This window comes from Scylla paramamosain, chromosome 9 (assembly GCF_035594125.1).
Source record: "Scylla paramamosain isolate STU-SP2022 chromosome 9, ASM3559412v1, whole genome shotgun sequence".
NCBI classification, from domain to species: Eukaryota; Metazoa; Arthropoda; class Malacostraca; order Decapoda; family Portunidae; genus Scylla; species Scylla paramamosain.
This window is the reverse complement of record NC_087159.1, coordinates 16,497,827-16,523,011: the sequence shown is the minus strand read 5'-3', so window position 1 is coordinate 16,523,011 and position 25,185 is coordinate 16,497,827. Positions and strand designations below refer to the sequence as shown.

Here is a 25,185-nt window from a genome sequence, read left to right as displayed (position 1 = left end):
CAGCGGCTCGTCAATAGGGACTGCGAGACTGCGGCCCCCCCAGTGGATTTCTAGGATTCACAAAAATAATGTTAATTTATTTATGTTTGACTATCATTCACATGAAAACAACAATTCTCATGTTTATATGAAAAAAAAAATACTGCAAAACAACGAATGGGAAGTACAGAAATTATTTACTATTTAATGATACGAAAGCAGGGAGAAATGGGGGGAGGCTTCCCGGGCGGAATGGCGAGTGTGGACTGCGTCCAGCGCAGTCTTGTCTCAGCCGTTGTTGTGGCTAGGTGAGTGTTCTTGCGTCGGTCTTATTTTCGATCGTGTTTTTCAATTTGTCAGGGATGATTTTAAAATATTATTGATCAGTGATGGCTTGTGCTCAATCTTGATTATCATAGATGGTGTAAAATCACAGAAACATTGTATAAAATAGTATTTTTTTTTCTTTTCCCAGGAAGGCCTAGCAGTATTTTGCAAAATGGCAAAATGACAATTCCAATGACTACAGCAGAGCCCGAACGTTGTATTTCAACCCTGAAGAGGATCAAAACTTTCTTAAGGAGCACTATGACGCAGGAGAGGCTAAATGCACTTGCCATGATTTCAATAGAGAAGATTTCTATGAATAATATGCCAGGTTTAAATGAAAAAGTTATTGATCTGTTTGCACAAAACAGGAACAGAATGGATTTCCTTTTCAAATAGCCTAAGCCAGCACTAAGGAAGTCAAGCATTTCCTGTTAGGATAAGACCTAAAGAATTAAATAATTATCTATCTATCTTTATAATCTATCAATCAATGTTATGTTAAACAATAACAATAAAAGCATTTAAGATTTTATTTGTCTGAATGTGAGACAGCCCCCCCATCAGTAACAGTCACGAGCCGCCACTGGTTTCAAGGTAGGGAAAAGTGAAGTGAGAACTGTGGAAGCAAAGGTGAAAGACATTGTAAATCTCCCTCCACCCACCAATAGGAAGGAGATACTGAGATTCTTAGGGGCCAGTGGATATTACAGGTGCTTTTGTAAAAATTTCTCAGATGTTGCCATGCCACTGACCAAGTTGCTGAGTAAAAAGTCAAAATTTTGTCGGGATAAGCACTGTGAGGAAGCTTTTGTGGAAATCAAGATGTTAATCTTCTTGATTTTCCCCCAGCGCAGCCCCAGTGCTGCGCATGCCTGATTATGAGAAACCATTTGTATTGTATGTGGATGCCAGTCAGAATGGTGTGGGTGGTGTGTTAATGAAGGATCATGAGGGAGTTGAGCACCCCATAAGCTATTATTCTAAGAAGTTGTTACCATATCAGAGGGCTTACAGCACTATTGAGAAAGAGGCTTTGGGCCTAGTGCTGAGTTTGAGTCATTTTGAAGTATACAGGGACAGTGCAGCCTGTGCAGGTCTTCACAGACCACAATCTGCTCATTTTCTTGCATAAAACGAAAAACACCAATCAGAAGCTGATGAGGTGGTGCCTGGTCTTACAGGATTATGACCTTGAGATTCACTATGTGAAAGGCAGTGAGAATGTAATTGCCAATGCCTTGTCTCGTGCCCCATCTAATCATGAGGCATCCTGATCAGGTGCCCCACGCCTCTTTTGGGAAGGAGATGTCATGTTATTGGCCAAGTTTACCTTGAAAGGGAACACGTTTTCTTAGTGTCCCCCATGCTCCATTTACCTGCCTTTCGGACATTATCCTTATTCTTGGTTAAAAGTTTGTATAAGGCTTATTTACTCATTTTATATCATACAGTATTATTCTCTTCATAATTCAAGTTCTCTATATCTTTGTATGTGTAAGGGAGGAAGTGTAATTGAGATGGGATATGTTGGAATGAGGGCAACTTGAGTGGGCAACAACACATTCCAGAGAGGGGAAAGGCAGAGCATCTTAGGTCTTGAGGTAGAACGGAAGGGAGGCATCTCTCAGGAGGAATTTTGGTGGAATGGTGATGGAGTGAGTGTGTAGAGGTATTACTGATGTGGCAGTATAACCTTGATATCCAGAATCAAGTTAGTGAGTCTTTTGTGGTACCATGAGCTCTTGTCTGCTGAAATTCGGTTGGTGAATTGTGCCAGTGACGCTGGCTTAAGGGAAGCATAGGTCAAACAGCAGCCATTTTGTGAGTGGAGGCTGTGGTGTTGTCCTTGGAAGCTGGTGTTGTGGTGTATTGATGATTTTGGGTATAGTGTCATGGTGTTGTAGGTGATCTTTGGTGATGATGTTGATGTCTTGTGAGGCTTGAGAAGAGGAAATACGGGAATTATTGTTTGGGGACGCAGTGATGGAGTCTGGGTAAATTCCTGCGGCTGAGAAAAATATTTCAGTGGCCGGTGGAGGTGTGAATAGGTTCTGGCGTTGTGTCTAGTGATGGAAACATCATACATTAATGTGTACTACCTCATTTTGTTTGTGAATTATCATTAGTATTAATACATAATGTTGTAACATAGAATAATCATGTTTTCTACTCCCCAACATTGACCTGGTATTTGAGGTGATTCCTGGTGTGCTGTGTCAAAGTAAGGGTACAGTGAGAGGGTGTAATTCTGGCGATTTCAGATAGGTCGGGTAGGCACTCCAAGCCTTTAAAAATCGAGACCTTTAAAACTTTTCAGGATCAGTGTAATGTCCACTTTCTTGGAAAAACAACCGGGATCATAAGCCGTAACAATATATATATATATATATATATATATATATATATATATATATATATATATATATATATATATATATATATATATATATATATATAAATATATATATATATAAATGAAGGACTTGACTCACTCAGCAGCACAAAAAAAAGCTGCATGGGCCTCTATTAATAAGAATGTGCCATATTTGCCAGCACATCAGATGCTCTTTTTTCTTGAAAAAAGTATCTAATAATTACTGTTTGCCTAATGCGGCCATAGTACAAATGCCCAGGCCAGTAAGCCTAGGCCTATAGGTGTGGAGTTGAAGCAGTAGTACACTAAGCACAAATATTGTTACTAATAATATTGCTAACAATAAAATCTCTCTCTCTCTCTCTCTCTCTCTCTCTCTCTCTCTCTCTCTCTCTCTCTCTCTCTCTCTCTCTCTCTCTCTCTCTCTCTCCCCCATCTCCCCCCCTCTCCCTGCCATCCTCTGCCTTCCTTCATTCCCTCCCTCCATCCATCTGTATCACTCGTATCATCATTATTACTATTACTATTGGATACATTTCATTATTTCATATGTTCACTGTCCACGGTGTCCACACGTGGCTGGCTGTTCTATTTTTAAACCTTCCTTCTCCTCCCTCTCGCTCTCACATTCTGTCAATGTGCCTAGGAAAACAGCTGTCTTGCCTTCCTCATAGGTCATTGGTTACATTAGTCACCTCGGGACTGGCCAATTTACTTCCATCTACAGCATCTGACTGGCTATCTTCCCAGAATCCTTATTGGTCAGCTTCCTCTGACCCTGATCCACTTCCTTCTCCATAAATAGAACTTGTATGCATAGCTAGCAGTCAAGTTCAGTTCAGAGAGAGAGAGAGAGAGAGTTGAAAGCATCAAATCATGTCTATCATATCAGTGTCTCAGAATCATACTTGTACTGTACCTCAACGTCTAAGTGTACTACTGCTACATTGTCATTAAAAGAAGAAGGTGATATGTCTTTTGTGTATCCTTTATTCACATATAAACCTTATAATCTAACCAAATGCCCATGCCACACAACTCCACACTACCATATATCAACATCATTGAAGAATCAACGAGCTACCACATCTGATGCTGCTACCATCATCTCAAGACACCATCCATTAACAACCAACAAGTCTATCAGAACAGGGGTGACAGCAGCAGTGACTTCCATCTGAATCAGTGGTAGCAGCAGATGGTAAAAAAAACGATTCAGAATACATCCTAACTGAAGATACCACAAACCCTACTGGAGAGGGGAAACCAAGGATCTACAGATCCTAGTTACATCTGTACAGGCACTGGGGAACTGGCATTAAATGGGACTTTCTTTGTATTCAAAATTTTTGTTGCCCTTGACCAGTGGCTTTCTTACATAACACACACACACACACACACACACACACACACACACACACACACACACACACACACACACACACACACACACACACACTACAGTTTTTTCAATAAATTTAAGATGAAACAATTTTTTTTCCACAAAACATCCTTGTAAAATATGGTGCATCTTATGCAGAGATGACCTTAATATGCCAGCAAACACAGCAAATGAGACACAGCAACAACAGGACACAGAAAGGCCCAAGGTCATCACTGCTACAGAGCTTAATTTCCTACTGGCTAAATAACAATGTAATTATTACTTTAATTGCTAGAGTCAGCATATCACTCCTTTCTGTAGGGCTATCTTAGGCATCTTTCCCCAAAAATCTGTCACAAATAACACTCCTGCAGCTCTAGTCTATATATTTTCATCAGTTCAGAGTCACTTCAGGTGGTGGGCTCAGGCTCAACAGTCTGCCATCTTTGCCTGCTTAGCCTACACTTAGCCTAAAGCTGATTAAGCAACCACCAAACCAATCCTAACTTTTTTGGTACCTTAAGCACTAGGCTCAGCACAATTTGGGAAGTTAAGCAAGATTATAAGGATAGCATTATGGCCAAGTGCTCTCTTGTTAAAAATCTTTGTTAAGATACCCCTGGATCCCACAATTTTGTATGAGACATGATACAAAGCAGCAGTGATAACCTACAAAGAACACCCCTTCATTGCCAGTTCCACTCAGCACTACCAAAAGATTACTTTAAAAAGAGAATGAATTTGTAAGACATGATGGAAAAGGTGCAAAAAACATTATATTAAACAATAAGAATTGGAGAAGATAAAGAATATAGACAGGGATAAAGAACATGTGAAATAACAAGTGAAAATGGAAAATAAAAAAAAATGGAAATTAAACTGAAAAGTAGAGATAAAAAGAAAAGGTAAGATTTTTTTTCAATCCTACAATAAGAAGAATGTCAACACTAATAATGAAAATCGAACAAGAGATCAATGATGGCTTTCCTGTTTTACCTCTTGGTCTAATGAAAGCAATGCATGTTTCCGCTGGATAGCATTGAATCCCACATAGCCAGGCAGAACTCCTTGGTGCCGAATGATGGTATAGATGTGTGTTCCATCGCCACCCTTCACCTTCACATACCTGGTGGGTGATAAATAACGTAAATCATGGTTGACTTCAACTAAACCAACTAAAATAACATACATATGCTAGTCTTAATATCATCCATACAATAAATACTGGTAATTCAATGCTTTTAGTCTAATTTATGTTTGCTCTATGCAGCTTCCATAGACAATTCTTTTTTTTTTTTGCATCATACAACCAAAGAAAGTCATCCATTCATTTGTTATTACAGAATGTCTGGATTTATCAAAGGTATGGTTTTACATCTGACATTGGATGTCAAGTGGATAATGTTCATAAATATTATAAAAAATATATTCATCTGTGCAACTGGAGTGTGTGCATTTGAGTGCCTTGTCTTGGCTTCCTGTTTTACAAGAACATCAGCCTGACACAAAGATATAAATATTAATATATAGTATAATGTGCAGTACATGAGGTAAATTTGCAGGCAGGTTTGCATGAAATTTATTACAAATGTAAATTCATGTAACATGTCTGTATTTGTACAGGGTGTGGCAAAAATACCTCCCACATTTTAAAGATTAACAAAAGGAAAAATATGGGAGGTATTTCTGCTGTACTCTTATAATTCATAATCTGCACTGATACAGAGCAATAACAGTAAAATCACACTTTTATCTACACTATTACATTAAAAAAAGCAAACTGGACTTTTCTCATGATAAAACAAAAAGTTTGATAGTATACACTGAGATATAACAGATGGGTCCTTTAATAAAGAGAGAAAAGACAGAAGTGTGCAAGGAAGAAGATGGAGACTTGTATTACAGATTCCTCATTGAAATTCAAGAAAATTTTGAGTTACTCATATTTCTTTAACTGGTTTATTTTTACTTACTGATCTGAAGGACTGAAATCTTTTTCATTAACAATAACACAGTTGGTAAAAGAGAGCTCTTCTGCTGGACACTTTGCGACCTTCATCTCCTGTAACAAAAATATGTTTTGAGAATTGAGCATTATCCAATTATGCATAAATATATATATATATATATATATATATATATATATATATATATATATATATATATATATATATATATATATATATATGTGTGTGTGTGTGTGTGTGTGTGTGTGTGTGTGTGTCACTCATCCTTAAAAACATTCATATGCTCTTATATCAATGGAATGGAAATAAGTATTTAGGCCATGCAGAGCTGCATGTATGTCCCCATCTTAACCTTTACCTTTATTAGAATATATACGCTGATAAAATCCTGGTACTAACTGAGCTTGCAGCCAGGATACAATGTAAGTTGTATCAATTGTCGGAGAGAGGTGAAGCCATTAAGCTCTAGTGGATGACCCTTCCATGGAATGGCTAAAATTTCAACATTCATACATTATAGGCAGAAAGGAGAGTGATGTGATAAAGTATCATAGAAGGTTATATTTCCAGTCTGTCCTCAGAGCAACACACTAGCAGTTAAACACAGTACAGGCAGGTCCCAATATGAGCTAATTCATTCCATTCATGCAATAACCAGTCAGTCACATAAAAATTTAGTACTGTATCCCTGGATTGTAAATATGAAAGATGTTCAATGAATTCTTAGTCTAACCCAAAATGAGCAAAAATAGAGGAAAAGGTTCACTCAATTTACTCTTTTTATTTTTTAACATAATTGCCTTTGACCATGATGCACTTCTCCAGTCTTGTCTTCAACTGGAAAAATCCCTCCCTAAAGGAAGGTGGATTGAATCCCTCCAAAATCTTCCATGATCTTTTCCTTGGACTCCTCGTCATCAGTGAATGAAATACCCACAGCTACTTCTTCGTGTGTAGGAAAGGGTGATTGTCAGAGGGTGCCAGATTGGAGGAATAAGGGCAACAATTTGAAGCTGCAAGACACCATTCTGTTTGTTCATGGTCACCATGCTCTTGTGCCCAGGAGCACGGTCCTGCAGGAGCAGAACACTTCAGGTCACTTTCCCTTGGCATTTCTCAAACAGAGCCTCCCAAAGTTTTCTCAGTAAATCAACATAACATGGTCTATTAATGGTGTGACTATGATCCAAGAAGTCCACGAGGAGGATCCCTTTAGGGTCCCAGAACACTGTCACCATGACCTTCCAAGATGACTTTGTGACCTTGAATTTCCATAAAATCAGAGAAGAGATGCTTTCATTGCTTGGATTTGGCTTTGATTTCTGGACTGAAGTGAAGAGCCCTTGTTTCATCCTGGGTGGCAATTTAGGCCATGAATCCTTCCAGATCTGGTCTCATGAGGGTCAGGGTCAATACCTTTGTTGAAGTTCCTCTTCTGCTTAGGTATCAGCATTCTTGGGACCCTTTAAGCAAACACCTTGGAAAGATTGAGATGATTATGCAAGATGGTAACAATGGATCTATTACTGATTCCCAGTTCAGAGGCAGTGTATCACACTGAGATTCAGTGATTATCCATGACCATGCTCTCCAGTTTCCTTGGTGACTGCAGTTGATAGACCACCACTTCGGGAGTCATCCTCACATGAATCTCTTGAAGAAAGCAGCCCAACATTTGACAGTGGAATAGGATAGGGTACTGTCCCCTAGTGGTGCCCTCAACTCCTCATGAATCAACTGTGGTGCTTTCCCTTGAGTCAAAGAAAATTTTATTGTAGCCTGCTTCAACTTCATTAATTTCGCTGGAAGGTACCATCCTCACTCACGAAAAGTCACCACTGAACTGAAAATGTTGGGAGGATGCCAGCCTGTGCATTACTTGTTGGAACATGTACAAATGTACTCCAGCTGCAGAAGGCTCGTGTCTCCCCTCCTTCTATGTTAGGCCAAGACAAGAACTCATTGAACACCCCTCATACATTAACCATATATTTATATATATATATATATATATATATATATATATATATATATATATATATATATATATATATATATATATATATATATATATATATATATATATATATATATATATATATTTGCAAGCAAACTTCCCATGTAAGCAGACACTATGTTCAGAAGGATGAAGGGAAATTATCCAAGGTAGGCAGGGACAGGGGAATGGTGTGTGGTTTCTTTCAGATGCTTACAAACTCATCTGTGCACATAAGAATCACAGTATATCACAATAAAGTCCTGATCAGGCAATGGAAGAGTGGAGCAATGTGTATTTTTTAAATTAATTGTATTCTTGTATCATTGGATTTTCTTTGCTCATATGAACATTTCATATACATGCCTGTATCAGTTTAGTTGCTCATTAAAGCAAAAGATAAGACTAAAAGTCTGTCTTTTAAAATTCACTCATGATGTTATTAATGATTTCTGCTGGAGATCTAAAATAGAGTTGGGTTGCTTGGTACTTTCAATCAGTAATAATGGAGTCTGGTCAAAAGTACAATGTTTTTTATATATATTGAGCTACCAAGAGTGATGACCACATTTACACCATAAAATGCCTTGTTCTCCTCCCTTGGCCCATCCCAAAGCATTATGTTGATCATTATGCCAGTTGTATTAAGTAACTACCATGCCTCAGTCTTGGTCACATAACAATGAAGGGATTTTTCAATAATTCCAACTCAATATTATAATCTATTTGGGCTGAGAGAGGAGAGATGTGCTTCCCTGTCAGGTCCCCAATTTTACTTTGGAGGAAGGGATAAGGACATAATTAAACAGTTCCAATAATTTTTTTATGTGGCTATCATTCTCATCACATCAAAATAAATGGAAGAAGTGTATTTTCAATCATAGCCTCCATTACAGATTGAGTACAGTGAATATAAGAACTTAAGAAAAGGAAAGCTATAAGAAGCCATCAGGCCTACACATGAGTCCCATTGTTAAACATACCTACCAATTTCTCCCTATCATCACTGTCCAAAAATTGTCTAATCTTTTACAGCTCTCTAATGACTCAGTACAAACAACCTTATTGCTGAATCCATTCCATTCATCTACCACTCTATTTCTGAACCAATTCCTTCCTACCTCTTTCTTAAGTGACACAATTTTTTTTTTTATGAATTTGGTTTAAACAACTTAAAACATATCAAATTTTAATTAATTTATATAAAGTTTTCACTTTGACATGATCCAGCCCAACTGCTTATTTGCATTGTACATACATAAATATCACAAGAATTTTTCCAGTTTTTTTCTGCACTTCTATTGTTTTAGCTTACCTATATATTTAAAGTTAGGATTAATAAACAAGAATAAACTGTAAGGATTAGTATTATTCAGTAACCATATATATACGAGTATGTAAATAGAATTAAGGACAAAATAGTCCAATTTAACAGGTCAAACACCCTAACTCCTATTTTCCAATTAGTTTTTGTTTCTTTTATACATGATTTCTGGTTAAATAATGCCTGGAAGTCCCTACACATTGTGTAAAATGAGAGTTGCTTGTATTTGGAATTATGCCATTCCAGCATGTATTGTATGAAACTGCAGTGGAAGCAGCAGTGGGGTATTAAGAAGCCAAACCAAGGTAAAAATTCACAATAACTCCTTGTCACAGAGCTCCTCCCCTTTCCCTCATCAAGCTTGCAGGACCTGAGAGGAGTTGGGAGTTTTGATGGGAAGGAACACAAATATTTGACTAAATATAATCTAACCTGCAGGGCTGTGCCTTCTTTGGTCCCAGTCGCCCCCCCCAGTTCATTAACCAGTAAAATTGCAATTTAACATGATACATCTTATCTTCTTTTTCTCCTCTATCCCTAACAAGCTTGGGGACCTGGTGGGAGCATGGGGTTTTAGGGTGGTGGAAGCCAAAAATTAGGCCAAATTTGGACATTCATGAAAAGTCTAAAGATGAGATGGCATATTTTGAAAACTGAGGAAATTTCTGTGCTAATCTAACTTTACTTAACCTAACTGTTGGAAGTACTCCTTGTAAGCAAACCAAGCAGGCGTGTTACCTAGGATAGCAGAGGAGACAGCAGAGAACACAGGAAACAAGGGAAGCCCTATCTGGCACAACCCCATGGCTGCTGACAACAATGAGGAACCAGAGCAACAGATACCTGTATAAAAAAGGGTACTGCTACAGTGGCAACAACGAGGACGCTCAGTGCTAACAGGTCCTGATCCCATAGACAGCGGACCTTCCTCCTCTAGCTGCTCGCTCAGTCCTCTAGCAACAGAAGACACATCTCTCGTCTACGCTAACTTACAACTCTATCAAGAAAACAAGTTAAGAAGAAAGAAGACATTAAGTCATAAGAAGATAAGAAGTAAGAAGACATTAAGCTATAAGAAGGAAGACAAGAAGAGAATATAAGAAAAGAAGTCTAAGAAGATATAAGAAGTACCAAGAAAAGAAGATAAGGAGTTGTAAGTAGAAGAGGATGAAGTCTTTCAAGAACCCAAGAGAGAAGACAAGCTGAGGTGCTGTGTACAACTCTACTGGTCGAGAGTAGAGCTTAGAGCGAGGTAAGGGGGTTAGTCAACCAAAATAACTCTTATTTATATTACTCATTTATTTGTGTATGCATTTATTCTTTAGTTTAGGTTTTATTTAGGTGATATATATCCACTGAAGCCTCACACAGTAACACTGAAGAGTATAATCTCGTCAGAGAAGATAAGTTGCGGTGTAATGTACTTACCTCCAAGCATGTTACTAGTGTGTTATTATTAAAAGTTTGTATTTAAGCTAGTTTAATAAATTTAAGTGATAATCCAAGTTTTTACTTCCACACACACACACACACACACACACACACACACACACACACACACACACATATATATATATATATATATATATATATATATATATATATATATATATATATATATATATATATATATATATTCCCACCTATAACCTATCCTCAAGGAAGAGACTGGTGATAAGACTAAATAGATCCTTAAAATCATAAGCAATAATACCAAGGTAAGAATTAAGTCCCGAGAGACGGGGCACAACATAACACAACCGAGGGGGCTTTCCTTCCCATGGACCCTTTAAGGACACTAACCTAACCTTACCTAACTTCGGGGGGCTTTGCCCCCCCAACTGGACCTCCTCAAGAACACTAACTAACCTAAATGGAGGGGGCTTTGCTCCCCCCTGACCCCTACATAAGGACCCTAACCTGACCTGACCTAAATGTATACCTCAATAGGAAGTGGAAGGTCCTCATCCCCAAAGGGTACTGGCACCACCAGTTGTTCAGCACTCAACTGATTTTAGCAAAACACTGTATGAACTTTAGAAATGTACACCCATGTCATCTTGCTTACAGAACTGCACAATAAAATCTCCATATTTAAATTTGCATCCAATGCACTCAGCTACCAATGTGACACCAAGTGCCCTTGCAGATAGCCAGCTGATTGCCACAGCCACCACATACATATACACGTAGCGACTGGCCAAAAATAACTAACATATTGGCCAGAAGGAAGTGACGTTCTAATGTCATTAAAAAGACAGGTCTCATTGGCTGAATCCTCTCTGATGAGGCTGCACAGAATAATACACTCATAGTGTCCTTTATATATTTCTCATATGAAATATGCCTTACAATAAAATGCTTTTCATTCAATAGTTTCAATACAACAAATGAACTAAGGTTATGTATAGACAAAAAAGTGACTTTAAATATTTTACCTACATAGGAAGTGTTCCAAGGCTCACTGTGTGAAAGGAACCATACTGTTCACACAATCTGCAGACTTAGGTTCTGGGAAGCACCTCTGATATCAACAGGGATTTGTAAGTTTACTATAGGAGGTTGCTGTCTAAAACTTACAGACATACACTACATTAAGTATCATCATGTTAGTGTTTATCAGCAAAGTAAAAAGGAATTATTGTAAGCATCAACCATGTCCTGTCAGGGATTCAGTCTCTAGATGTTTTTACTTGGGTGGACTAACCTTCAGATGAAATCTTCAGGGTTTCAAACCACAATGCATAATATAATTTTGGGCATTTCCAAATTATATCAGTAAATTTTTGGATAAAGGGTCACCTCTTTAGGATTATTTAGCACTGAGAAGTATTTTTTCATTAATTGATCACCTTATTAGGGTACTGCACTGAGAAGTAAATACAGGATGTCCCATGAGTTAAGGTACATATTTAAGGATTTAATAGTTCAAGGAATTTTAAGTCAAAAATACTCTTTATTTTGTGAGAAATTAACATGTAAATAGCATGTTGCGGGAGGCTATCACCTGGGTGGGCCTCTACCTCCTTCCCTCCCTCCTCAGCTTGCTACTTACTCAGGTGGCACCACGCAGCATTAAATGATCATTTTTTTAGTACAATTTTTGCAATCAAAACCTTATTGGAAACAGTTAGGAAATGACAAGATTAAATTTTTTTGTGTGTCAGTGAAGAGAATGTACAGGTAGCACAGCAATACAGTGGTTATTACACGTTACTTTTTAAACACACATGACAACTCACCAGCTTCACAATGACTGCCCAGTATTCCCGCCACTCCTGCAAATGTCCCTTTAGATCATAAGATGTTCTTTCTAAGTGATGTCATATTGTGCTATGTTCCATAAATTTTTGCCACTTTACACATTAGTGTACATTTGAATTTGTATTCTTGTACTAGTACTAATGATTTTTCTTTTTTTTTTTTTATGTAAGGACACTGAAAAAAAAAAAGGCTCACTGAGATCCCAGTCACCAAATAGGGTCCAAAGAAGTAGTCAAAAACTGAAGGATAAGTGTCTTGAAACCTCCCTCTTGAAGGAGTTCAAGTCATGGGAAGGTAAAAATACAGAAGTAGGCAGGGAATTACAGAATTTATCAAAGAAAGGGATGAATGATTCAGAATACTAACTAGCTCTTGCATTAAAGAGGTAGACAGAATAGGGATGAGAGAAAGAAGAAAGTCTTGTGCAGCGAGGCTGCAGGAGGAGGGGAGGCATGCAGTTAGCAAGATCAGAAGAGCAGTTAGCAAGAAAATGGCAATAGAAGACAATAAGAGATGCAACACTGCACCAATGAGAAAGAGGCTGAAGACAGTCAGTTAGAGGAGAGGAGTTGATGAGATGAAAAGCTTTTGATTCCACTCTGTCTAGAAGAGTGAGTGGAAATCCCCCAGACATTTGAAGCATACTCCATACATGGATGGATAAGGCCCTTGTACAGAGTTAGCAGCTGTGGGGGTGAGAAAAACTGGCAAAGACTACTCAGAACGCCTAACTTCGTGGAAGCTGTTTTACCTAGAGATGAGATGTGAAGTTTCCAGTTAAGATTATAAGTAAAGGAGAGACCAAGGATGTTCAGTGTAAAAGAGGGGGACAGTTGAGTGTCATTAAAGAAGAGGGGATAGTTCTCTGAAAGGTTGTGTTGAGTTGATAGATAAAGGAACTGAGTTTTTGAGATATTGAACAATACTAAATTTGCTCTTCCCCAATCAGAAATTTGAGAGGTCAGAAGTCAGGCATTCTGTGTCTTCCCTGCATGAACTGTTTACTTCCTGAAGGGTTGGACATCTATAAAAAGACTTGGAAAGTGCAGGATGGTACCATCAGCATTGGAGTGGATAGGACAAGTTTGGTTTAGAAGATCATTGATGAATAATAGGAAGAGAGTGAGTGATAGGATAGAACTCTGAGGAACACCACTGTTAATAAATTTTGGAGAACAATGACTATCTACCACAGCAGCAATAGAACAGTCAGAAAGGAAACTTAAGATGAAGTTACAGAGAGAGAAGGATAGAAGCCATAGGTGAATAGTTTGAAAATTAAAGCTTTGTACCAGACTCTATCAAAAGCTTTTGATATGTCTAAGGCAACAGCAAAAGTTTCACCAAAATCTCTAAAAGAGGATGACCAAGACTCAGTAAGGAAAACCAGAAGATCACCAAGTAGAGCGGTCTTGATGGAATCCATACTGACAATCAGATAGAAGGTTGTGAAGTGATAGATGTTTAAGAGTCTTCCTGTTGAGGATAGATTAAAAAACATCAGATAGGCCGGAAATTAAAGCAATAGGATGGTAAATTGAGGGATTAGAACAGTCACCCTTTTTAGGAACAAGCTGGATGTAGGCAAGGAAAGGTTGATGCTGACAGAGTTGAAAGAGTTTGATTAGGCAAGGTGCAAGCACGGAGGTGGAGTTTCAGAGAACAGTAGGAGGAACCCCATCAGATCCATAAGCATTCTTCCAAGGGTTTAGGCCAGTGAGGCCATGGAAAACATCATTGTGAAGAATTTTAATAAGCAGCATGAAGAAGTCAGAGGGTGGAGAAGAGGGAGGAACAAGCCCTGAATCATTCAAGGTAGAGTTTTTAGCAAAGATGTGAGTGAAGAGTTCAGCTTTTTGAGATAGATGAGATAGCAGTGGTGCCATCAGGTTGAAATAAAGGAGGGAAAGAAGAAGCAAAGTTAACTGGATATGTTTTTGACTGGGTGCCAGAAGTCACGAGAGGAGTTAGATCTTGAAAGATTTTGACACTTTCTATTAATGAAGGAATTTTTAGATAGTTGGAGAACAGACTTGGTATGGTTCCAGGCAGAAATGTAAAGCACATGAAATTCTGCTGATGGAAGGCTCAAGTACCTTTTGTGGGCCACCTCTCTATCATATATAGCATGAGAACAAGCTGTGTTAAACCAAGGTTTGGAGGGTTTAGGTTGAGAAAAAGAGTGAGGAATGTACACCTTCATGCCAGACACTATTGACTCTGTTATGCACTCGGCACACAGACACAGGTCTCTAACACAAAAGCAGTTGTGATGATGGTGAGGCTTCATGTTGTCATCCAGACAATACCATCTTGAGCTGCTTCAATACATTCAGCTGCTGCAGAAGTACTGGGGAAACATCCTCTCACAGAAATGCTGATGCATTGTAGAATACTCTGCTATCTTGGTGTCTTCTGTCTGGGAACCTGTGTCTCTATTTTGCTGCTGCAGCCTGGGCATTCCCGTCACAGAATGAATATCATGTCATGGATATCATCACATGAATATTATGTTTGAATATACAATGTCACTGAATGTAAGAAGCATTTTCACGGTAGCAAAAAGATGTGCTTTGGTAGTCATCTGATTGACAAGGCCTGTCACTTAGGTGTCAAGATGTCAACTGTTGGGTGCTGAAGGAGTGACGGTTGCAGTGAGTTGCCATGTATGTTTAAAAAGTAGAACTTAACAACCAATGTATTGCTGTGTTACCTGTACTTTCTCTTTACTGACACATACAAAAATTTAATGTCATTTTCTATCTCCAGCAAGGCTTTGATAGCAAGGACTGTAGACAGAAAATGGTCACTTAATGCTGTGCATCATCCCTGAGAGGATCTAGGTGGGAAGAGGAAGGAACAGCCCTCAGCTAGGTTAGTCTAGGTTAGATTAGTATCCCTGAGGGTCGGGCCAGGGTAGCACAGTCCCCAGCTAGGTTACAGGGATAGGGGGATTATGGTGTAAATCTAAAAATTTACCTATATTTTTTTGTAATTAATCATCCTAGGTGGGAAGGTACATTAATTTCTCAAAAGCTCCAGTAAGAGTACATTAACTTAGAAAAGACTGAAGAACACTCCTGTAAAATACAATTAATAAAAGCATCATATTTTGGCCTAAATAATCTAGATATCACATCTGTGTTACATACAGTGCTCGCCATAAACATTGTCGCACCCCTCTCCCACACTGCACCAGGTAATATGAACATGTACTGCATCCAAAGAAATTTATTGAACTTATAAGTAATACTTTGCTGGCTTCCCTTGACGTCTCCTGCACTCTTCCAAACGGGTCGGAAGGCTGTCTGCAAGCACCATGAGATGCTGAGGAGCGAATGTGTGAAGCACAGCTTGGAGTTCGGCTACAGTCGAACAATCGTGGCTGCGTAACTCCCGTTTTATTATCACCCACAAATTTTCTATTGGGTTCAGATCTGGGGAACTAGCAGGCCAGTCTTCGAAGAATGGCACACAGCAGTCTCTGAGCCACTGCTTCACTGACTTAGCAGTATGGCATGGTGCACCATCCTGCATGAAGGTGGAGGCCTGACACATCTCGAAAGACCCCAGTAGATGGTCACACAGAAGTTCGAGGTAGTTCCCCTGATTCATTGTGTTGTTTTTTGGTAACACCACGATGCTCCCCACCCCATGGTAGGAAAAGCAAAAGCATCCCCACACCATCAACGAATCAGGGAATCTGACAGCAGGAGCGGTGTAGTGGGGGTCAAGGGGGTCGCTGCCTGGGCGCTGGTACACGTGACCTCAACTGCTGGCTATCACTGTGAATCTTGACTCGTCACTCCACAGCACGCCACGCCACTGCTCGATGGTCCAGTCTTTCATCCTCTCACAAAATGCAAGCCTCTTCTCTTGCTGGGCTACAGTAACCACAGGCTTGGAGCGCACTGCATAGCTCAGGTACTGGAGGTCGTCGTGGATGCAGCGTGATAATGTCCTCACAGACACATTACTCAGCAATCCCAAGTTGTCTTCCCTGATTTTCCTGGCAGATACTCAAGGATTATGTTCAACTTCCAGGTGTACCACTCTCTGGATTCGCAGGGAAGTTTTGCGGGTGTTTCCTAGTGGTTTCTTCTTGGCGGGTATGCTGTTGCCGCCGAGTTCAGCCATACACTTCACATATCGTTGAACTTGGCGGACAATGACACCCGTCTGGTCAGAGATAGCCCATGTGGAATGTCCAGCCTTGTGGAGAGCAGAGATGGCTGTGATGTCATCCCATGACAAGATCTGGTAACATACCATTGTCCAGGAAAACAGCTAAACAGCAAGGTGACTGCAAGCCAGTCTGGGGGTTAGCATGGGAGGACAGCAACAGAACGCCCACCAAAGTGATTGACTGGCGCCGATCACTTCTTCCCACCTTTGCAAGCTGCCTGCCACCCAAGCTGAGATGCCAGATGTGTAATAATTAAATTTAAAGCACCCTATGCCCAACAAGGAAAGCACATGCGTTTTGATCCTTCAAACGGATACCATGGTCTCCAGCAACAATGTTTATGACAAGCACTGTACAAGCACAAAACTCACGTGTCATGGAAAAGGGTTCAGTGACCTTGCTGTAAACATAAAATAATTGGGTGGCACATGTCTGGTATGGCTGTAATAGCACTCAAGTGAGGAAAAATTTGATATTTTCTAAGCCCAGCAAGCTCTGCACCAGTCAAGAGTAAACATTGAAATTATTTTCTTTTGTTTATAACTGGGATTTGTGGGTAGTGGCATATTAGGATTTCATGCTATCTATACAGCTGATCCCTCCAATCACATGCTGCCACTCGTGAAGCCATTCCTAAGGCCACCAATTACAACTTTCCACAATAGGTTGAGTTTCACTTTCAATTTGTTTTAGAGACACATCAGATGTTCTGATTGAGGCTCACTGTCATTTGTTAATATGGCTACCCAGTGGAGGAATGTGAAGCAAACAGTGCCAGTGTTCAGCAGGAAAAAAGTCACTATGTAAGATATTTAGCAACAGACATAAAGATGAGGTTCTATGTATTTATTAAAGAAACTGTCAAACTGTACCCACCTCCATTGCCCTGAGAATCTCCACACCACACCGGTAAGACATAATGGTATAATTTTTGAGGTCCCTCATTAGGTTAGGTTATGCCAGGTTAGGTTAGATTAGATTATGTTATGCTGGGTTAGGTTAATGTCCTAGCAGGGGGCGCTCAAGGGGAAGGCGTAGTCTCACCAGCTAGGTTAGGTTATGCTAAGTTAGGTTAACATCCAAGTGGCGAAGCTGTCTAGGAGCTAAGAAAGGTTAGGGAAATTCAAAATATTGAGGTAAATTTCTTTAGATTTTTTTTTTAATGTCCTTATTTCACTTATTTTTCATCCGCCTAAAATCCCCAATTCCCCACATGCCCCCAAGCTCGTTTTGAGGGATTATGGGAGGGGGAGATTGGGGAGGAATGGGGGGGCGGACTTCTTATCAAGAAATACCAAATATACAGTTGCCGCTTCAAAATTTGCAAGCTAGGGTTATTTCCATACATTTCCACCGCAACAATATACCACACACCATGCAAACATCAACTACCGAAGCATAAGTTCGATTACACGTCACCACCACCTGATGCATTACTCGCTACTTCTGACACAGGCACACCATGTAACATCAACACCACGCAGACTCACGCCAGCCCACAGAGGTGTTCCATGTACTCACACTGGTGTGGTGGGAGCTGCAGGTGGTCAGGGCAGTACAGGGATAATGCGTGACAAGTGTGCAGGTAACTAACAGCAGCACCTTTTTCCGGGTCCTCCCTCTGTCCTCTTCTTCTTCTTGTGACCTGTTTGATTTTTTTTTTTTTAATTGCTCAAGTTCTTGACCTTATCTTATCTAAAATAAACGAATATCTTGTGAGGCATACTCAATAACTTTAATAAATAAATATATTTTTAATGTCATTTTCACGTATGATTTTCTGGTGATTTTGGGGTTACCTCCTGCCCCTCTCCCTCTCATGTAATGTAATGTAATGCAATGTAATGGGTTAAGCATATTACAATAGGAGAAAACTACGCAACTTTCTTTTTTCCCCTAGACTTTGAATTTAACCTGTCTTGCGCATTTTCATTGATCTGATCTTGTGATTATCTTACCCAAGCAATTTTTACTGTAGGTGTGTGCGTCATTCACCTACGTTCGTCTGCTGGTCACCCAGCCAGCCGTGTATTTAACTAGTTGTATTTATCTAGTTGTGGTTTACGGTAGGAGAGTAATCTCATAGCATCCCGTCTCTATATCTATCTAGTTTGGTCTTAAAAGCACTGACAGTTTCGGCATTTACAACGTCTTCACTGAGTTCATTCCATTAACACTTCTGTGAGGAAAACTATACTTCTTAATATCTCTTCTACAGTTAACTTTCTTCAACTTCTTATCGTGTTCCCTTGTACTCCGTGTGTCTAAATTTATAAAACTTTCTTTTGTCCACATTTTCCATACCATTTATCATTCTATAGATGTTTATTAAATCTCTCTCTCTCTCTCTCTCTCTCTCTCTCTCTCTCTCCCCTGTTTTCAAGGGTAGGAATTTCAAACATTCTTAATCTCTCTCTTCATAAGTCGATTTACTCAACTCCGGAACCATCTTAGTGACTGTTCTTTATACTCTTTCTAATTTTATAAAATTCCTCTTTGTATGAGGAGACCACACCACTGCCGCATATTCCAATCTTGGTCATACCATGAAAATCAACTTTTTTGTAATTTCTTTATTCAAATATGAGAATGCCATTCTTACTCTTTTTAACAAATTCATCGTCTCTCCAGTAATTTTATCAGTGTGTCTGTCCGGAGTAAAATTTTCAATAAGTGTGTGTTTGTGTGCGTGTGTGTGTACACCTAGTTGTATTTACCGATTTGTAATTTACAGGGCCTGAGCTACGTTCGTGTGGTCTCATCTCCATATCTACACTTGTCCAGTTTTTCCTTAAAGTTGTGCACATTCGTTGCCGATACTACATCCTCACTTAGCTTGTTCCAGACTTCTATATTTATCTGTGGGAAACTATATTTCTATGTTATTCAAGTATCTTCCTTTTTTTTTTTCTTTTTTTTTTGCTGTGGCCTCGTGTGTGTGTGTGTGTGTGTGTGTGTGTGTGTGTGATTCATTAATCTCTCAAATACCAAGTTTTTATCAAGAATAAAAATCTACCTTCACACAAATATTTATTACAGTTCAATCTAAACAAATGTCTTTAAAAGACTGAGATCAATGGTCACCATTACTTCAACAATTCTAAACTATTAACTTGCAATACATACATGTACACTGATACCCGGCCACTTCATGATAAAAAAAAAATATTATTGGATGGTAAACATTCAACTATAAATGAGAAAAAAAAAAAATGCAGATACATTCTGATACAGTATATTTAATATAAATGTTGCCATAATAACCTAAATAGATCTCTGGAAACAATGAGCCTTTAAAAGCAATTTACTGTCATTACCTGAACAAGCCAGCACAACATTATAGAGCAACAACCTTGATAGACACACACACACACACACACACACACACACACACACACACACACACCATATATTGCTGCCAGCCTGTCATACATTCATCTGGGATAATCTCATCAACATATATGGATTTAAACACTTCATACATACACTTCATACATGAATTTAAAGTAGCAGTTAATTCACATCCAGTTGTGTGCTTTATTTATTTGCATAACTACTTCTTACACAATAACTTTCTATTGCCATCATATCAGTTAAATGGATTAGCAATTGTTATGTTTATTCCGTTAGGGGGTGACAATGTGGTATACACGTGCAATGAACTCTAAACATAGGAATATATTATTGGCTCAGTCCTTTACAAGAAACTCTTGCTATAAGGTCAATATGTAAAGGATTTTTATTGTTTATTTTATTTATTTATTTATTTTATTTTATTTTATTTTATTCTATTTATATTTTTGTATTTTGTATTTTGTATTTTTTTTTTTAATACTTGTCCTTATTTATAATTTACAATTTTTTTGCACAAACATTAATAGGATTTCAATCTGGTTTCACATGAGTCAATAGTCACTTGTCACTAACCCTATCACTCATCTCTTATGTATATCATCTACTTGATGGTGCTGCCAGATTGGCAGATGTTTCTCCATTCTCATCAAGAAAAATGTGTCCTTATATTCACACTGGAAAGGTGTAATTGAACAAATCTCTGAAGATTCTCTGACTCAAATTTTTGCCTATTCAGGAATATGACTGTGACAATTTCTTCTTATATCTAAAAAGATTCAATATAACATCTCACTCTCATTTTCAGTTCTCCAGGTAATAAGCTATTTCTCTTTAAATACATTGAAGACTACATTAGAAATTCCAGCCACTGCTACTTATATTTCTTATGAAACTAAGTAATTCTAAGTGCATTTATATATATATATATATATATATATATATATATATATATATATATATATATATATATATATATATATATATATATATATATATATATATATATATATATATATATATATATATATATATATATATATTTTTTTTTTTTTTTTTTTTTTTTTTTTTGAGGATGAAAAATTCTATTCCGTACATAAGGGCTAAAAATGATAATTCTCAAATATATTCAATTATAACCCAAGTATCAAAATGTCTACTATGGAATCCTTTACAAGAGAATATGTTTTCAAGGAATTCAGCATGGCTACATAGCAAGGGTTCTTATACTTGTGACATTGATCTTTATATCTGTATATCTGTATACTTATTCAGAACATGTTACTACCTTAAGAGAGTTTGATGTAAGTTAAGTACAGGCATCTTTGAAACTTCCTGGTCACTAAAATCAAACTTCAGAGGCCTACAATATATACATTGGTGGTCAATGTAGCAATGTCAGTTTATTATACAATAATAATGATAATAATAATAATAATAATAATAATAATAATAATAATAATAATAATAATAATAAACTTTTGATAACAAGAACAGACTTTTCTACTTCATGAAAAACTAGCACATACTTATCTCCCAAATAAGTAACAAGTTTTGTATTATAAGATATTTCATTAATATGTAACAGATTTCAAACTAAATCATGGGAAGAAATATCAAAATCTAACCTGTTTTCATTGCACAATGTGATGACCATGTGCTAATGTATGATCATTAATTTGCACAAAGGTTCTCATATATGAATCAAAAGCAACTTAAATAACATATTAGCAGATAATGTAAAATTAAGAGGCACAGAATATCATGATGTTATGGAGATGTCTTATCTGGAGGAACAAGTGTGTGTGTGTGTGTGTGTGTGTGTGTGTGTGTGTGTGTGTGTGTGTGTGTGTGTGCAAGCATAACACACACACATGCATGCACTAAATTCCTGATAAGACTATCTTTTTGTCTTTGACTAAGCCACAGTAAACTCTCAGGTGGGAAAATAAATTTTTCAATAAACACTGCAGCAACATTTCCCTGTGTACAGTCTGACTTCACCTAGAAGAATATTTACTCATGGTTAACATTTAAATTCATGGAAACTGGTTACCTTATTTGAGTTGAGGCAATTAAGAATTATTCCTTATTTGGATGATCAACATCTTTCCAGTATGTTCACCATATAGCAATTCTTCTTTTCTGTATAAAAAAAAGTAAAAATTTTGTCATATTCAAAGGCATTTTCTATAAAGGAGGAGGAGGAGGAGGAGGAGGAGGAGAAAAAGAAAAAGAAAAAGAAAAGAAGAAGAAGAAGAAGAAGAAGAAGAAAAGTCATGCTGCACACTCAGAAATGCAGAAAAATTTTTTTTTCATGAGAATACTTCTTGCTTAGTGTTACTTTTTGAGAAGGAGCAATTAATATCCACAAATAGAAGCAATGGAATCCTAGTACAATCTAAAATTATTCATGTGTTGTATTATTTATTTACTGATGTATATTTCAGATTTTCTGGCAAAACAGTACACAACAAGAAAATGTTCCTTGAGTCATCAACCATATAAGAAAATGACTGGTCACAACCTCCACTTTCTATGCCCTATTATGCCCACTTTGAATCATTTTGTTTCAACCTAACTACAGACAATATTACAAGAGGGATCTGCATTACTTACTCCTATCTTATTTCATGTAATATGTATCTCTGCCAGGTACAACCAAATACAATAATTTTGTTGGCGATCATCTACATGTAGCTGTTAGACAACTCTTTTATAATAACTGTCAGAGATAGCTGTCATTCTATATTCTTTGTATTAGTAATTTATTGTTATTTTGGGCTATGTGATATAATACAGAAATTTTCACAAAATATTATGTATTCATGTGAGAGGCACAAACCTGCCATAGTTATTAGTGTATTTTCATTGTATATGCACTTCTACTATACCACTGTAACAATTTCTGAGACAAAAGAAAAACAGGTATCCCCACATCATAGAGATGTTCCTGAAGAAGAATGATACTGGCAAAACTCTATTTTTTCCTCATTTAAGAAAAAATATTTTCCTAAAGAAGAAAAAAGTTTTTGTATGAAACTATATGACCATTGTGACAATATGGATCTCATTAATCATGAGTGAACCATTAGTGCTTCCCCTGGCTAGGAGAACTTTTCTTAACAGAGGTATTCATGGCATTAAATGCATGCACTATGTAAATGAATAGTAAAATTGTATTCAGCATGAAAGACTTTGATAAAATACTGTTGAAACAATAATCTAAACAATGAGTCCCAGATTACTGAAACATATCAACAAACTACAGTATATGCATTTACTATAAGGCAATGAATTCCTAATTATCACCAACAATGGAGCCACCTACATTAACTTCTACTGGCATAACTACAAACAATGCTTCTCATACCATACATAACCTCTTACACAATGCAATGGACGAAAATATATTTTACATACATACTTGCATTCTTTACCCTTAATAAAGAGACACAACAAGACAATTGGTGAAAATATATATTTTCATTTGTATTTTTAACACTTACTGAAGACAGAGACACTGAAGATGAGAAGACATCAGAGGAATAAACAAAGGATATAGTGTTTTAATAGTTAATCTTCACATGTATGTCTACAACTGGGAGTAATACAAATAGCTATCAATATATATTTGTATACATGTATAGATAGGATAATGACATAACTATCATGATATAATTATTTGTGCTTTGTAAAACTAGTGCCAACTAAGAGATTAAGAACACTTGAAACATAGGTAATCCTGCCTCTGTGATAAAAAGTTAACATTATATGTACTTGAAGTTCCTGGAAAATGTTGATTTTATTATGTTTCATACAGTTCAAGAATGCTAGTAAAATATTTGTCTTATTTCAATTTTAAATGAATCATCATATTTAATTGTAATTATTACAGTGCAGAAAAGATCAGTAGTATTTTTGGACTTGATAGAGTTTTCTGCACACAATAAATGATTATTATCTTTAGATATAACCATATTCATACTAACATTCCACGCATCAACATCTCAAATCTATTTAACAAAACTTGTACTTGAGAAAAAAAAAAGGCATCTTTATCTATATACCATATAACAAATAATTAAATAGATAAAAAATAAAATAATAAATAAATAAAAAATAATAAAATTACATACTACTGAACTGTGTTCTAGTTAGTATCAATGCATTTCATCACCATTAAAAACCATCCCCTCATTTTTATACCATCATACATCCATCATATCTATTACATGATACTCTCCACACCACTGCATCATACCAGGGCAGAAAGTGATGGAATTCAAACTTTCTATCACTTGCTAAAAAGTAACAGAACTTAGATATAATTATAATTCTGGCATGCAAGAGAACATGACATCTACATATTATTAAAAGAGTTTGGACAAAAACATAAAATCTAATAAAATCTCTTCACTTGTCATCTAGCAGTATAAAAACCTGGAGTGTTTATGTAAGTGCAGAACACCTCAAACAGTTCTCTGTTTATAATATGTAGGATTGCTCTAATAACAGAAGAAAAAATATGGCCAGAACTGCCAGTTTTTGACATGATGGAAATGAACAGTGGAAAATGAAAAGGTTAGAGTAAGCTGACTGGCATAAACAATATTATTTAAGTGTTCCAATACTGTGATATGGAACCTTAGCAAATTGAGATTATTGTTGATGGTAGCAAGATAGTTTGGGCAGACCACCAAAATGCACCTTGGTCTTGATCACTTTGACTTGAATTATAGCACGTCATGTACCTTGGGTATCCTATGAGGGGTTCAGTCTCCACCACTTCAGCTTTATATATGTGTATTCATAGTCTCTCCAAGTTGGCTTCAGATAAATTTCTCATTATTTCAAACCACACCAGAACTTTGAGAGGGAGATTTGTCACACCAGAACTTTGGGAGAGAGATTTTTATGTCTAAATATGTAAATACTAACTTGGGTTTTTTTTTCGGCATACATGGAAAGACAATAATGCTGTGAAAATTCCTAACAAAGTGACTGCTCTTTTGTGCCAAGATATTAAC

At 37.3% G+C, this 25,185-nt stretch overlaps 1 protein-coding gene across 3 annotated transcripts in view; it reads right to left on the bottom strand.

Moving 5' to 3' along the window:
* Window positions 1-18,443, bottom strand: part of LOC135103688 (vesicle-fusing ATPase 1-like) — a 75,280-nt gene extending 56,837 nt beyond the window's left edge. For 2 of the 3 annotated variants that reach the window (XM_064010260.1, XM_064010262.1), the window contains exons 1-3: window positions 18,326-18,443; window positions 6,041-6,129; window positions 5,064-5,193 (exon numbers count right to left, since the gene is read on the bottom strand). In XM_064010260.1, the coding sequence (XP_063866330.1) occupies window positions 5,064-5,193; window positions 6,041-6,126 (216 nt within the window). In that variant the 5' untranslated portion in view covers window positions 6,127-6,129; window positions 18,326-18,443. Of the gene's footprint in view, window positions 1-5,063; window positions 5,194-6,040; window positions 6,130-10,197; window positions 10,335-18,325 lie in introns of those variants that run through there. The other variant, XM_064010261.1, reaches the window with a different exon arrangement.
* Between the last annotated feature and the right edge of the window lie 6,742 nt (window positions 18,444-25,185).